We start from the raw sequence: 16,968 nt of genomic DNA, 5'->3' as shown, positions 1-16,968 counted from the left end.
AGTTGTGAAGATGGGGCGGAAGATGGGGGCAATGAGTGTTAAACGAACAAGTGCTAGGATTCTGAGACGGGAGTGACTGGCATGGTAAAGGAACTGCCAGAAGGCCATATGAGTAGGACAGCATGAGCTAGGTAGAGAGTGGTAGATGAGGAGGACAGAGAGAGAGGCAGGAAGACCATGTAAAGACTTGGCTGTGGGAAGGATGTGGGCATGTGGGAAAGAGTGGGGGCAAGCGTATTATCCTAGGTTTTTCTCCTGGATAAATGAGATGGAAGACAGGGAAGGAGGATATTTGGAGAGGATCTGCAAACCCAGAGTTTGATTTTGGTCATGGTATGTTTAAATGCTTTTAGACATCCAAGCAGGGATGAGAATAAACAACAGGACAAATGAGTCCAGGACTCAGGAGCGGGGTTGGGCCCAGAGATATAAATTTGGAAGTCATTGGCATACTGCTAGTGCTTAAAGCCATGGCACTGAATGAAATCACTTGGGAAGTGAGTGTAGACAGAGAAGGGGACCAAAGACTGAGCACATCAGTATTTAAAGATGTGTAAGAGGAGGAGAAGCCAGTGAGATAAGAGGATAACTGAGAGAATGAGTGATCCTTGAAGCCTAGTAAAAAATAATTAAATTGTAAATAATTGTTTCTCTCTGTTAGTACACATTGTGAAACATTGTACATTACTGTTAACCAAAAAATCTGACTCGAGTGTTAATTTTGTTAGTTCACACCATGGAAGACCTAATTCAGGAGCTAGAACAGTGTCCTACTTTTTAATTTTCAGTACTTTGAGATAGGATCACATCTCATACCAGTAGGAAATATCACTCTCATAAACAGAGCTATTCTATGTCTTCATGCCTTAGGTCTTCTCTGAGAGAGGACATTTGGTAATTGTTTTATTTTTAAAGGGCTTCCTTCTAGGCTAAAAAAATAGGGAAAGAGAATGAAATAAAATAGTATCCAGATAGCAGACAGAATCAAGATGACTGTGTAATTGCTAATAGTAATGATTTGGAAGTCAGATTTTTTCTTCATAAACTTAAGATTGAAAATCCCAGTGATCACTATGAGTTATATATACTTTTCTTATTCAATACCAATTTTATTTTTTTTTATTTTTTAAATTTATTTATTTTGAGACAGGGCCTCTCTTTGTTGCTTTGGCTAGAGTGCAGTGGCATCATCTTAGTTCACTGCAGCCTCAAACTCCTGGCCTCAAGTGATCCTCCTGCCTCGGCCTCCGAACTGCAATACCACATATTTTAGATAGAAGCTTTAATAAAGTATAGTAATGTACCATATAATGTTTCAGCAAATAATTGACTGCATATATGATAGTGGTCCCATAAGATTATAACAGAGCTGGAAAATTCCTATTGCTTAGTGACATCATAGCAGTCAGTCATAATGTCATAGTGCAATGTATTACTTTTTCTATGTTTAGGTATGTTTAAATACACAGATACATTGTGTTACAGTTGTCTACAGTATTCCTATGTAACACCCTGCACAGGTTTGTAGCCTAGGGGCAATAGGCTACACCGTATAGCCTAGATGTTTAGTAAGGTATACCATCTAGGTTTGTGTAAGTATACTCTATGATCACACAATGACAAATTGCCTAACGACATAGTTCTCAGAACATATCCCCATTGTTAAGCAAGGCATAACTGTGTGTGTATTTCCAACTGAATATACCTTATTATGAACTTTCTATAGTTAATTCATATCTAGAACATATTTCATTATTTTTAATCCTTGGATAATCTATAGAATTTTAGAGTGAGAAAGAATTATGAGCAATAATTCAGACTAGCCATTTCTTGGCCCATCTTTTACTTTCATTTTAGCTATTATAGAGAGCAATAACAAAAGAATTGTATATTTCTCTTTTATTTTGCATTTTCATATGCATTTAGTGAGTCAATTCCACTGGAGTTGTATTCATCGTCTCTAAATTCCACGTGTAACTTTTACCACCAGTAACTGATTGCAACATAGCTGCCATTTCATACTGTAGGTGACTCTGTAGCCACCGAGGAATCAAAAGTTCTTCATCCCCTGCCCTTTCATCCCTTCCCTTCTCAAACCATGTTTCATTGAGTCAGGGTCATTCTAACGAACCCCACGTTTCCTTATACCAACTATTCCATTTTCATTTCAACTGGGTATACTGCAATTCGTTTCTGACACTACCTGGAATTAGCACAGACCCCAAAGCTTAAGGGCAAAGTTTTTCACGAGACTGTCCTCTCTTCAGATGCCAGTCATGAGTCTCAGAGGGCCCCCAGGCCACCTTCTTTTCTGACCAACCGGCTACAAATTCGGGGATTCCCATGACCCCCTCAAGTTTGATAATTTGATAAAATGACTCACAGAACTCAGGAAAGCTATACTTATTATTACAGTTTTATTATAAAGGATACACATAGTTTGAGGGCTGGGAAGGAACACAAAACTTCTGTGCCTTCTCCTATCAGGACATCAGTATGTCCCTCCAGCGCAGCAGTGTGTTCACCAACCAGGAAGCTCCACTGAGCTTTGGCATCCAGAGTTTTTATGGCATTTCATTACATAGGCATGATTGATTAGATCATTGGCCGCACAATTGAACTCAATCTCCAGCCCGATTCCCATCTACAAAGGTCAGGGACCTGAAAGGTCCAACCCTCTAATCACATGCTTGGCCTTTCTGATGATCATCTCCAATCCTGAAGCTATCTAGGGGCCCAAGAGTCTCCTCATTAGCATAATAAAAATACACCTGTCATTCAGGAAATTCTAAGGGTTTTTGAAGCTACCTGCCAGGAACCCAGTACAAAGACCAAACAAATTATTTATTATATTACAGTAGTATATTAACAACAGAAAGCTGAACAGCACATAACATAGCACATTGCCTGGCATTATAGTAGGCACTCAACACATTTTTCCTTTGTGGAATATGATTGTCTATTGTTGGGGCTCAGAAACTGATACTCCAAAATATGATGCTTTCACATGTCGAACTAAAGAAGAAGCCTCAAGATCTCTCTGCCTCACTACTCACCTCCACTGTCTGTCAATCCTGTTTCTCCCGAAGAACAGGGTGAAGTTGTTTTCCGAAGTTCCCTTATCTGCCTAAAGTTTGGACCCACCAAACAAGAAAACAATTATCTCTGGTCCCTTCCCTGAGTTTTCATTAATCGAACTTACATTGCAGGAAGAAAGACTGAAGTCTATCAACACACCTAGACAGACTTTTGTCACCAACTATTGTCTGTTCTTCAGGCCCAATAGACTTTGTCCCAGGCCATTGCATGTCCTCCGTGCACGTTAATAAATTTGTATGCCTTTTTTCCTATTAATCTGCCTTTTTTCAATTGATTTTCAGCAAACCTTCAGAGGGCAATTGGTCTAAATCAAAGTTATCAGAATTATAAATTACATCCATATTTGGACTTAACCATTGTTGAGCCATGGAGCATGATGCCATACCATTAATAACAATTTTACATAGGGAATGTATTTTAGGAAGTAGTGTTTAGTTCTACTGTTTTCATAAGAAATGTGACTCCATTAATAAATAGGAATTCCTTGCTGCTGGTCTTCTGTGCTGATAGATAATCTATAGTCGAGAGAGTTAAACAATTTCTCATGAGGATTATGATAATTCACTGAAATTTACCAATAAAAATTCTAATTTAAAACATTAATTAATATTTTCCTTTTTTTCAAGTAATCTTCCTCTTTGAGGCATCAACTGGAAAACCATTAGGTGATGGGAAGCTTCTTTCTCATAAGGTAATGGACATTAACTGTTTCTGATGTAAATAGCCACTATTTATTCACTTCCTTTTTAAAACTGGTATTTTCATTTTAAAGAGGAAGTCATAGAAATTAGTTTTATATTTAACATCAGTGTGCATTCTACGTAGAGTATTTTGCCTAAAAAATATCACAAAGACTAAGCACTGGTAACATGTAACAGAAAGCTATGTGTATGCAAATTAATTAGATAAAAGGATATGACTAATGCATCTGTTGACTAAGCTCTTCACTGCTTTTCAGTGACATTTTATTTTGATTAAACTTTTACCATCTATCAGTAAATAAAAATGTATTTATGTTTCTAAACATCTTTTGCAATTTTCTCATTGACCTGTCCTTAGCCATCATTTTCTTTAGGTTTTAAGACTATAGTTAAACTGAAAAAAAATTATTATCTATAGAAGCACAAAAAGACCCTGAATTGTGAATTGATTATTGGTTTCTAATTTTTGGCCTTAAAATAAACAAAGGAGCACATTGTATTGAGTCATTCTTCTAAATTAGTGATATGTTAGAGTCTAAAGATACTTTTAATTTATTGCTTAACATAATACTTCTGGTGAAGTATTACTCTAAATTGTATTTTCTTCTTTTTGTAATCATTTTAAATTTGAATAACAAATACATTCATATGGTTCAGAAATCAAAAACATTAAAAAGTATACAGTAAAAAAATCTTCCACACTTATAACATCAATATAGTTCCTCTCCCCAAAATAAGTAACCACTCTTATTAATCTCTTATATATTCTTCAGAGTTTTTTAGTGTATGTACAAACAAATCTGATGCATGTTCTTTTCCTCTTCTTTTATAAAAATGTAACATATAGCTCTGCACCTTGCTCTTTTCATACAACATTTTATTTCTGGAAATCTTTCCATATCTGTACATAAAGTGCTTTCCCAACCCTTCTCCCTTCACTGTATAGTATAATATTTTATAAATGTATCAGAATGTATTTAATCTTTGCCCAGATGGTGCACATTTAAGGTGTGTTTCTTCACTTTTGCTATTACAATATTGCCAAGATGAATTACCTTGCATATAAATCCTCTTGCACATGTGCTAATATAACTGTGGGATTAATTCTTGAAATGTTGTTGCTGGGTCAAACTATGTGAGTGTTTGTGATTTTAATAAGTATTTTCAAGTTATCTTCCAAAGAGATTGTATCAGTTTACCTTCCCACTAATAATATATGAGGTGCCTGTTTCCCTACAACCTCTCAATTGCAGTCATTTTAAATCATGACTATGTAAGCAGAATTTTTCCTCTTTAGTATGATTAAGCATATAAAAAGGAGTAAGTTTCTCAGCTTTTCAAGATGCAATCAGTCATTTTTTAGTAGGATTGAAATGAGTCATTCAATAAGGTTAAATAAACATTTATTTTAATGTAATAACTCAAGAATACTTTTCCTAAGTGTAAGAATTTCCAAAGGGTAAGAAATTTACAATTTCCTAATTATACAAATGGAAGTGACTTATTCCATATCTCACACTTCACTCAATTACACAGTACATTTTTATATAATATAAAGAATATATATAATACCAAGGATTTAAAAATTTTACATTCTATAGAATAATAGAAAAATCACCTTCTATGTCTAGAAACAATCTATTTTGTTTGTATATGAAGAAATTAAGACCCAAGACTTTCCCAAATAATAACAGAGGCCAAACTAGAACTCAAGTCTATTTATTATTTATTTATTTATTTTAGAGACGAGGTCTTGCTCTGTCACCCAGGCTGAAGTCCATTGGCACGATCATAGCTCACCGCAACCTGAAATGTCTGGGCTCAGGCAACCCTGCCGCCTCAGCCTCCTGAGTAGCTGAGGCTACAGATGTGTGCTACTGTGCCCAGCTAATTTTTTTATATTTTGTAGAGACAGGGTCTCTGTGTTGCTCAAGGTGGTCTCAAACTCCTGGGTTCAAGCAGTCCTCCCACCTCAGCCTCCCAAAGTGCTGGGATTACAGGTGTGAGCCACTGTGCCCAATCTGAGTCTGTGTATTATTAAATGAATATTAATTAGGGCAAGGGAGAAGTTTCTAATAAACACAAAACTGCTTTTGTATCCTACTAGAAAGAGTGACCCAGGAGAAATAAATCACAAGTGGAGATAGTAGAACTGGACAAGAGGAAAATGGGGAAACCCTGCTGAAGAAGGAAACCCCACTTCCCTTATGTACCTAGGCATTATTTTCATTGTTGTCTGCCTTTGATTTCAAATTTCTTAGAGAGGAGAATCATGTCTGTATATGAGTATTTAAAAAAATACTAGGTTTTGATATGGTAATGATAAGCAGTTCTTTATGTTAAAGATTAGTTTCTCTGAAAAGTTTCCATTTTGAAAGTACCTGGAGTTATATTTCATGCATACCGTCATATACATGGAACATTTTTTTCTTCCTTCAGATATATATTTTAAGGAAATATTCCAGAGAAGAGCTAATTTTTTTTTATTTCAGCATATTATGGGGGTACAGATGTTTAGGTTACGTATGTTGCCCTTGCCCCCACCCCAAGTCCGAGCTTCAAGCATGTCCATCCCTCGGATGGTGCGCATCATGTTCTTTGTGTATGCATATACCCGTCCCCTCCTCCCCACCCCCCGCCTGACATCCAATAAATGTTATTCTCTTATATGTGCACTTATGTGTTGATCAGTTAATACCAATTTGATGGTGAGTACGTGTGGTGCTTGTTTTTCCATTCTTGGGATACTTCACTTAGTAGAATGTGTTATGAACTGGTATATGACTGATTCATCAATTTGGATAAAGGCATATTTGTGTTTTGTTTTAAAAGGTGTTCTTTATGGTACTCTTAGATAAAACGCCTTGATGTGATCATTATTCTTGTTGAATTCACAATTCCTAGCAAAGTCTTCAGACATAGAAGGCAGTAAATAAACCCCTCTTGAATTGAATTGAAATGAATCCATATGAAACCATTTCCTAGTTATAAAAAAATTCATCTCAGTAACTAGAGTATGATAGAAAGCAGTGATCTTGGAGTCAGAAGTCTGGACAGTAAGTTTTAGATATGCTTGCTACAAGCTTTTTCTGAGCAGATCACTTAATGACTATGGGTCTCAGTCTTCTGATTTGCAAAGTAAGTATACTAAAATACCTACATCACAAGTTTGTTTCCTATTTCACAGGAAATGAATATGAAAGTATCTGTAAAATTTAAGGCTCTGAACACACGATATAGTTCCACATATTTCAAGAATTTATTTTTATAAATCTTTTAAATATAGGTGTTAGGCAATCTATTTAGAATAAATTTTAGTGTGAGGAACTTACTAATCAAAATAGACCTCTCGTGTGATACTCAGACTTGCCTCACCCTTTTACCCTGTCTATTAAAGATAGAACGGGAGGACGGGTGGGAATGTTTCTCAGCTTACAGAGTATCAAAATATACATTATTTTATTGTATTTTAAGGAGCTTCTTCCTCTTGGATTTCAGACAAAGTATCTACACTTTAGTGCAGCTTTTGAATTATTAGTATGTTGGCAGTTTAAAATTATTTAACAGGAACATTTATCATTATAAGTAGGTGAATGATATTAATTGATATTCAAAAGAAATATCATTATAATCAAATAATTTAAGTGATCTTATGTCAAGCACTAAAACTAACCCAGAATTTACATTTTTTAAAATTTTAGAATGAAATCTTGGAAATTGCTCTGGATCAAAAAGGACTTACCAATGATAGAAAAGTTGCTTTCATTGATAAAAATAGAGACCTCTATATCACCTCAGTGAAACGATTTGGGAAGGAAGAACAAATTATCAAACTCGGTAAAATAATTTTGACACATTTTACATTTTAATTATTGTCAATTTTCTTAGATCTGCTCTTTCATATATTAAATAGTTTACTTGCTTGAAGGAATCCGTGAAAATGCTTTGGTCCCACAACATTTCTTAGCTACCTAATTCCACTCTAATAGCAAGTCTTTAGCTGCTGCAGCTAAGTTGGCATTGAAAGAAAGACTGGCAAATTAAAATATAATTCAAATATTTCCAAAAATTCTTATGTGAATTTTTGCATTTGTTTTCACCACTATGCAATGAGGAAATAAAGTCACACCTATCAGAAAATAGATAGAATCTTGTCAAATGCTTTTAAAGTATATTTTTTAAACTTTTATATTGAAACTAATAGCACATTAACATTCTTTTTAAATTAAGGAACAATGGTGCATACTTTGGCATGGAGTGATACCTGCAATATCCTTTGTGGACTTCAAGATACTCGACTTACAGTGTGGTATTACCCCAATACGGTTTATGTAGACAGAGACATTTTGCCTAAAACATTATATGAAAGGGATGCAAGGTAACATTTTACTGTATATAATTTTGTATTGTGGTAAATAAAACTTTTAATACAGTGTCATGTTTTTGCCTTTGTTTTCAATCCTCTAAGGTATCTTTCACTTTAATCAGATTCAACTAAATAAATTGTTCAGCTAAAGCTAGCTTAATGAGAGTTAAGTGAGGAAATCCATTGCAAGTATTTATAAAATGTGAACTCTTTATTTGTCCTTTATGTGTATATTGTTTTCAAGCTTAGTGTATAACGTTAGCTCAGGTTGTTTTTTCAATGTAATTGAGTGATTTTAATATAGGCGCTCTTAAGATTTTTCAGGATGTACAACCCTGTGATAATGATCCAACTCTTTACTCGATCACAGATTATCATTGGCTTTGAGACTTTCAAGAATGTATGTGTCTCTAGAATTGAGTTTTCTGGTTGATGTTAAAAGTAGAAAAAAACCAACGTTTCTGAAATTTTTTTTTAATTTGTATGCTTCAGTAAACCAAACACACTTATAATACATTCCTAAACTCTCCTAAAAAGAAATTGCAAGATCTCTTACACTTAAGAAAATATTAATAGGAATTCAAAGACTCTAAACCTTAGCTTAGCTTTCAAATCTGGTTTGAGTTCATTTTTAATATTCAAGTTCACAACCTTAGTAAAACCATAGAAACATTAAAATGAAACAGCTTATTTTAAAAAGTATTTAAAGTAACGAAAAGGAGTTAGTATATTTAAAGTTTACTTCTTTTTAATTATGACAAATTAATCTTGGAATTCAGCTTAATTTTTTTCCCTTTCCTGTGCCCTCATCTGAATTTTTATCAGTTTACTCTTTAATACTTTTAAAAGCTAAAGCTGTTATTTAATCATTTTCATGATTTATCTTAAGGCTCAGGGAAAAAAGGTCACTTCAGATGCTTTTAGGAATTGCTCCCAAAAATATGTAATAATTTTTGCCAACTGTGTATTTTTCTTCAAGTATGTGTAGCAAGTTAGAATCACATGTTTATTTGAATATATACATTCTCCATTGAGTTAACTTTTTTGGGGATACATTTTGGAGATTGGAGACTATATATGTCAGGGATCCACTCCCCGAATTTAATATATATGAAAAATTTTGTTCAGAACCTAACTTTAAATTGCATTTTGCTTTTTTTCAACAGTGAATTTAGTAAAAATCCCCATATTGTGAGTTTTGTTGGAAACCAGGTGACTATAAGAAGAGCTGATGGCTCCCTGGTTCACATAAGCATATCACCATATCCTGCTATTCTCCATGAGTATATAAGCAGTTTGAAATGGGAAGATGCTGTAAGACTTTGTCGCTTTGTTAAGGTAAGTTATGTTTCACTTTCATAGTTGTGTTAGTGTATTAGTTTACTTTTGTGAAAGATGAGTAATGACAATAGCTAAGGGCTAGAAAAATTGTGAATAGGACTATGTCTTTTGTAAGTGAACGTATGAGCAATATAGATGGATACATGTTGCCATGTGAGTTATTCGCTGAAGAAGCTATAATTTAGACCAGTAGTACTTCTCCATACTAGTAAATAACAAAATCTTCTGTGAAACTTTTTTGAAAGTCAGGTTCCCAAGTTCTACCCCCACAGAGATTCTAATTCATTAGATCTGGGTTGAGGCCTGGATATAATTTTTAAGTTCCTCAGATAATTCTTTTGTACAGCTAAGGTTAATCTCTGCTTTAGATCAGCCTTTCCCGACTTGGTTGAATCTACTATTTCCAAACATATTTGACCATAGACCTCTTTTATTGAACATCAGTTAACATCCCTCAGAGTACACATTTGTGAAATGACTTTTAGATGCTTTTTCTTACAATAAGTTATGGGTGGCAATTTGCCATAATAACATTATCTCAGAATCTCTGGTTCTCTGTAATTACATTCTTTGATACCTTGTCAAAAAGATTGGAAGGTTTATAACCCTGAGTTATTTTAAATTCAGAAATAGATTCTTGATAACTAGAAATAAAAATTTTCAGAAATTTTTTTCCAAAAAGAAGTTCACTATGTATTATTAATATATTTTAATAAAATGGCCACAATGACATTTCCACACTATTAATTTATTAAATTATTAGTTTTTTCAGTTCCATGCTTATTTTTTATTTTTTTAATTAAAATATTATTTTATTGTGAGTATTTAAATCACTGTTTATTTTAAGACAATTCAGCCATGTAGTTGAGATAATTGTTCTTACATTTCACTTTAGGAGCAAACCTTGTGGGCTTGCCTAGCTGCTATGGCAGTTGCTAATCGAGATATGACAACTGCAGAAATAGCCTATGCAGCAATTGGTGAAGTAAGTAAATAATGTTTACCTATATGTACACGTGTGGGGTTTTTTTAACCATAATTTGTTATATTTCTGTTATTATCCACTGTAATATTTTTCTTTTCTGTTTTAGATTGATAAGGTTCAGTACATCAATTCTATAAAAAATCTTCCATCTAAAGAATCAAAAATGGCCCACATACTAATGTTTAGTGGAAAAATACAGGAAGCTGAAGTTGTGCTTCTTCAGGCTGGCCTTGTTTATCAAGCAATCCAGATCAATATTAATCTGTACAACTGGGAAAGGTAATAAAAATGCTTTTTATCAACTCTAAAATCTGGTTGACCTTAATGTATTCTTCCATCTATCACTTAGTAAATTACATTTTCCACTGTACTTAATAGTTTCCTAACTCCACAGAAGAATTAATTCATATTTATATTTGTGAGTAGTTTGCAATTAAAGATTTATGCCTTCTCTGAACTTGTGACTGATTAGAAGTTGAGTATGAAGAAGAAAAGAGAGTCTAGGATGTCTCCCAAATTTCTGGTTTCAGTTACTGGGGAGATGGTGGTACCATTAGTGGATTTGGTAGGGAAGATAGTGAGTTGCATTTTAGCCAAGTTGAATTTGTAAAGAGATATGTGATAATAATTGATTAAATGGACTTGGAGCTCCTGAGAAAGATTTGAGCTGGAGATGAAGACTTACGAGTCATTAGGAAATGAACAGTAGTTGAAGCCAGAGAATTGGATGCAATTGCCTGGGGAATGTGTGGAGTAAAAAGACATCACCTACATTTATGGGATGGATGGAAGAAGAGAAGGACACCAAAGGTTATCCCATAAAGCAGTCAGACAGGCAGAGAATAAAAGAACCAAGAGAGATTTGTGGTGCTAAGGAAGAAAGAGAAAAACATTTATAATAAGGAGTGGTCAGCAGCAACCATCACCCTTACATTAGGCTTTGGGACAGATTATTTTTCGAGACAGAGTGGCATGCTGCTCTTCTCCATGACATATTAGGTTCCTCCTATTCATTCTCTCAGATGTATGTCTCTCAGTGAATATTAATAAAATTATAGTGCTTATATATTCCTAAAGTTACTATGTTATGAAATTGGCATACTTTTCTAGATTCAAAATTTCTTTCATGATCTTTGTTTCTCTCTGGACTCAAAAACAACCCATATATCAGTCAACTACAAAGCCCTTTACTTAAAACTCTCTTAGATTAGAACTTTTGTAGATATTCTACTTCTATCTTTCCCTTGAATAGAAGTAACAAAAATGACAGATGATTAAGTTTGTGATCAACTACTACAGTCTCTTTATAATTTATGCATAGTGATCTATTCATATAATTATTCAGCCACTCTGTTTCTGTCCTTCAAGCAAATTCATTGTCGTTGTTTAACTGTACAAAAGATCATGAAAGATGGTTTTTGTTCTACAAAAATGAATGGGCCATTGTCCTTGTCCTCAATTTATTCATAATTCATAAAGTTTGAGGTAACTAGTTTGGAAAGAGAGTGTGAATAATATTTTTAAAAATCTGTATTAAATAACTGATAGAAAATTTATATACCATTACCAAGCTAACAGAGTTCTATGAGAAATGAGAAACAACAACATCTGTAACATTCTTTCAACCAATGTTTCTGAACACTGTACAATTTAACAAAAAAACTTTTTTTTTAGAGACATGGTCTTTCTCTGTCACCCAGGCTGAAGTGCAGTGGCACAATCATAGCTCACTGTAACCTTGAACTCCTGGGCTCAAGTGATCCTTCTACTTTAGCCTCCCAAGTAGCAAGAACTATAGTTGCATACCAGCACTCCAGGCTAATTTTTTATTTTTAAAATTTTTTTTGTAGAGATAGGGTCTTGCTCTGTTGTCCAGATTGATCTCGAACTCCTGGCCTCAAGTGATCTGCCAGCTTGCAAAAGTGCTGGGATTGCAGGTGTGAGCCACCACATCCAGCCCCTCCAAATTTTTTAATGGCCCTTATCTTAAAGAATATACAACCTCAATAAAAGGAATTTCCTTTTATTGTCATTAATAATAGTAAAGCCCTCACTTATTGAGTGTTTATGATGTGCCAGGAATTAATTATGCAAATACTTTCTATATATTGTTTCATTGGGTTATCTCTACAACTCTAGGAGATTAGTTATTATCATTCCCATTTTACAAATGAGGAAATTGAGGCTTACTTATAAGTAAGTGGAAAATCTAGGACTTAAACTCTAGCCTTCTGATATCAAAGAGGAGCTCAATTTATCACCAAACGATTAAATATGTACTGCTAGTACCATTGCTTATGTTGTTTTATTGGATAGCTGTTTATCTCTTTAATTATTTGTCTTTGTAGAGATTTATGTCATTTTTCCCCTTTTAGATTATATGCTTCTTGAAAAGAAACATTTTATATTGTTTATATATAGTATATATTTAATATTCATGTTCTTAATCTCTATGCAATACTCTTAATCATTTTGCAGCACTCCTCCTCTTCAAATATTTATTGGGTGTAAATATATGCAGTGAATGCATAGCTATCATAGCAGGAACATGAGGAAATTTGCCTCTGATGGCCTATAATATAACTCTTTAAACATTTCTTGTACCTACTTGACCCAAGGGAAACTTACCTCTTCCCAAGGAACACTGCTTCTCTAGCAGTCCTCTCTAATGGAATGAATTTATTCTAACTCTGCATTCCTTAGGATCTGGATGTGAATGGAGTTGATGTCCTTTTTGCCTCCTTCTTCTTTACTTTCCTATCTTAAAAAATCTGCAGTCTTTTGAGGCTTATGTCATGTAGCCATACCTATTCTCTGCTGAGGCTTCAAACTTTCCCTGCTATCCCTGTATCTTGCTCCCTGCACACTCCCTCTTTCCCACTTCCAATTCTCAGCAGGTGACCCTACAGCAGGATTGTTAGATCTCAGGGAGAGGGAAAACAAGAAAGGAAAAGAAGATGTAATGCGGAAAGAGAATGCATCCTGGGTGCTCCTCCATTCCTCCTATCTACCCGGCATCTTCTTTTCTTGTGCTTCTTGCTTTTATCTAACTATAAGCCATGGGTTGGTCAAGTGGTAGTAGACATCTAAGTCTACCTGATAAAATGATAAAGCTCCAGGAGCATTGTTCCAGGATTCTGATTACTGTTTATACACTTAACACTCCCATGTATGTATCTCTCATCTAACCCTCTGTTCTGCCATATTTCCTTCCAGAATCCAATTATCCAATTGCCCATTCAACATTTCCATTGGATATCTCACATTTGAGTTCAAATTTATATTTATTGCCTCGTAAACCTGGCCCTCTTCCAGTATGATCTGTCTCTTACTGTCCTTTCAGTTGCACAAAGCTGGAAATTAAGGAGGTATTTTGACATTTTCCTCACCTTCTGCCCTCCCTATTATCAACCATTTCCGTCCCAAACACCTCAGACACTCTCCACTCATCCACTTCACTGTCAACACCCCTTGTCTAATTGATCCACATTTTTCTGTTTAATGTCATTACTGATCTCCCTACACGTTTTCTATCCCTTTCCTACCCAATTCTTCACATTGCAGTCATAGTGATCTTTTCGCAATGGAAATCTAATCATGTCATTCTGGACCTCTGACCCACTTCAATGAAACACAGTTTCTATTGCTTTCAGTATAAACATCAAGATTGGATGAGAAATGACTTCAAATCAGCAAAAGTAATTAAGAGTTGTTAAGAAACTCTTAAGATACTTATATATTGTCTTCATTTCTAAATTGTACAGATAATTCTGAAACCATTTGGAATATTTGTTCCAATTGCACATTCTTATTCAGCAGATATTTATTGAGTGTCTACCATATTACACATACAGTCATCCCTCGGTATCCTTGAGGGGTATGGGGATTAGTTCCAGGATCCGAGAGGGATACCAAAATCTGGGATACTTAGGTCTGTTATATAAAATGATGTAGTATTTAGATATAACCTACACACATCCTCCCATGCACTTTAAATCATCTCTAGATTACTTATAATACCTAATACAGTGTAAATGCTATGTAAATAGTTGTTATACTGTATTGTTTTAGGGCATAATGACAAGATAAAAACATGTGTACATGATCAGTACAGATGCAACTGTCCATTTTTTTCAAATACAGTACTTCTGATCCAAGTGGTTGAACCCAAGGGTGAGGACCAAGGGTACAGAAGGATGACTGTATTTAGATAGTACATGGAGATCTGCTTTTAAAAAAATCAACTGTCTTTGGTAAAATGTCTAGTCATTTTAAACGTGCTTGTTGGAAAGGGCTATTGCATGGAGAAAGGGCAAATGTTATGATTAGGAATAAGGCTTTGGAATCAGATCTGAGTTTGATTTCTGATCCTGCACTTACTAGCTATGTGAGCTGGGACAAATTGCTGAGGTTCTGTAAGCCTCAATTTCCTTATGTTTAAAATAATGATAATAATAACAACCTCACATTTATTGTCAGGATTGAATAAAATAGTGCTTGAAAATCTCTTAGCATACTGTGTGACACATAGTAAGCCTTCCATAAATGACAGCTATTATTTATTTTTTTAAATATTTATTGAGCACTTCTGGTGTGCCAGGTTTTAGGTGTTGGGATACAGCAGTGAATAAAACCAACAAAGTTCTGTGACAACAGTTTTGATTGTACAACTCTCAATGGTATGGCTAAGATAAAAAGGTAGAAGTAAGAAGGATGTATATTTGGATTCAATATAAGAATCAGCATAATCCAAAGAATGGCCTGCTCAGAGTGTAAAATCATCTGCAAAGATATTCAAACATAGCATGAATGATAAAATTGTGTGATTGACTAATTAATAGATTTTTGCATGTCTATCTTATATAGATTGTGGTCTTCTTAAAAAAGATCTTATTTTTTTCTTCACATGTATTCATTCCCCTTTTCTGGATTGAGTAGGTGATCATTTTCATAAACTAGGATCTCCAGAACTGGCTTGTACTGTCAAACAATGTTTTTAAAAAATGTTTTGGTATGGTATATGTACCAGGAAAGCCTGAAAGGGCTTGAATTTGTATACTTTAGTAGCAGGGAAAGCCCACACTTGGTATGTGTATAGACCAAAGTTGTACTGGATGAATTTTTTTGTGGGAAGTGTGGGGTAGTGGTTAAGCTGTCCAACAATTTATATTAGTATTTGTTTAACTTTAAGTGCCTTGATTTATGCAGTTCATGAGGCCCAGCAGAGAGTGGGGTATACAAGTGTGAAGTTCAGGAGAGGTCCTAGACATCGAAGGAAAGTAGCTGAAGAAATTATCAGCATATAGAGGGTAGTCCAGGCCATGACTATGGCTATGATTAATCATGAGGACTTAAAGATTGAAAAGAAAAGAGGGAAGCAGGCAGACCTCTGCTGAATACCAACATTTAAGGATTTGGTTTAAGAAGAGGATTCAGCAACAGAAATCAGGAGGGACCAAAGAGGTGGAATTTTTTAAATCTTTTGTTATGGAAAATTTCAAACATACAGAAGTAGAGAGACTAGTGTAAGGAGTCAAAATGTACCCATCACTCAGCTTCAGTAATTATCAATTTGTGGACGATTTCTACCCCTCCCAGAGTCTTTTCCCTACCACTTATTTTGAAACAAACCTCAATCATCATGTCATTTTATCTGTAAATATTTCAGTATGTATCTCTAAAAGTTTATTTTTAACACAGCCATGATATTAATACTATGATCATACCTTAAAAATTAACAGTCATTATATTCAGTGTTCTTATTTCTCTGTTTATCTCATAAATGTTTTGCTTTGTTTTGTTTTATGGTTTGTTTGAATCAGGATCTAAAAAAAGATCCATACCTTGTGGTTGGTTGACATATTTTTAAGTTTCTTTTATCTATATATTCTCATATTCTTTTTTGTGTTTTCTTATAATTTCCCAGTGAAGAAACTGGACTTACAGAATTTTCATAGTCTGGACATCATTGGTTGCATCTTTGTGGTGTCATTTACCATGTTCCTCTGTCCCCCAAATTAGCTGCAAATTGGTTGTTGAATCTAGAAACTTGATTAGATTTAGGTTTTATTTATTTATTTAGTAGGGCTTCATTATAGTTGGTGTTGTATATATGTCCATAATGACTGGTCATCTGTTTTGGTGATGTTAGCAGCCATTGATTATCTTTGCCCAAATATATTAATTAGGGCTTACATAAATGGTGATATTCTATCATTCCAGAAGGATAGAATTTAAGTATTAGATAATAAATTTATTAGATTGCTTTTAACATCCCCAAATTTCTATATATGTTCCAATCCTCTAGAAGGGAACAGATTTTATTTTGTTCATATGTGTTACTGTATTTGATAAGCATTGTCTTGCTGGTTTATCCTTCTTTCATATTTGAATTTGAAAATTTTGATGGACATATTTGAAACACGGACTTGGAGGGGGGAACCAAGGGCAACACACGTAACCTAAACATCTGTACC

General features: G+C 34.4%; 1 protein-coding gene across 1 annotated transcript in view; it reads left to right on the top strand.

Moving 5' to 3' along the window:
- Positions 1 to 16,968, top strand: part of IFT80 (intraflagellar transport 80) — a 117,185-nt gene that overhangs the window by 88,289 nt on the left and 11,928 nt on the right. Inside the window, 6 exon segments of the mRNA XM_012650422.1 lie at positions 3,726 to 3,790; positions 7,502 to 7,637; positions 8,031 to 8,178; positions 9,333 to 9,504; positions 10,403 to 10,492; positions 10,599 to 10,771. Of these exon segments, the coding sequence (XP_012505876.1) occupies positions 3,726 to 3,790; positions 7,502 to 7,637; positions 8,031 to 8,178; positions 9,333 to 9,504; positions 10,403 to 10,492; positions 10,599 to 10,771 (784 nt within the window).

The sequence above is a fragment of the Propithecus coquereli genome, unplaced genomic scaffold (assembly GCF_000956105.1).
Source record: "Propithecus coquereli isolate 6110/MARCELLA unplaced genomic scaffold, Pcoq_1.0 Scaffold325, whole genome shotgun sequence".
NCBI classification, from domain to species: Eukaryota; Metazoa; Chordata; class Mammalia; order Primates; family Indriidae; genus Propithecus; species Propithecus coquereli.
The sequence above is the reverse complement of the archived record's forward strand: the minus strand, read 5'-3'. Positions and strand labels throughout refer to the sequence as shown.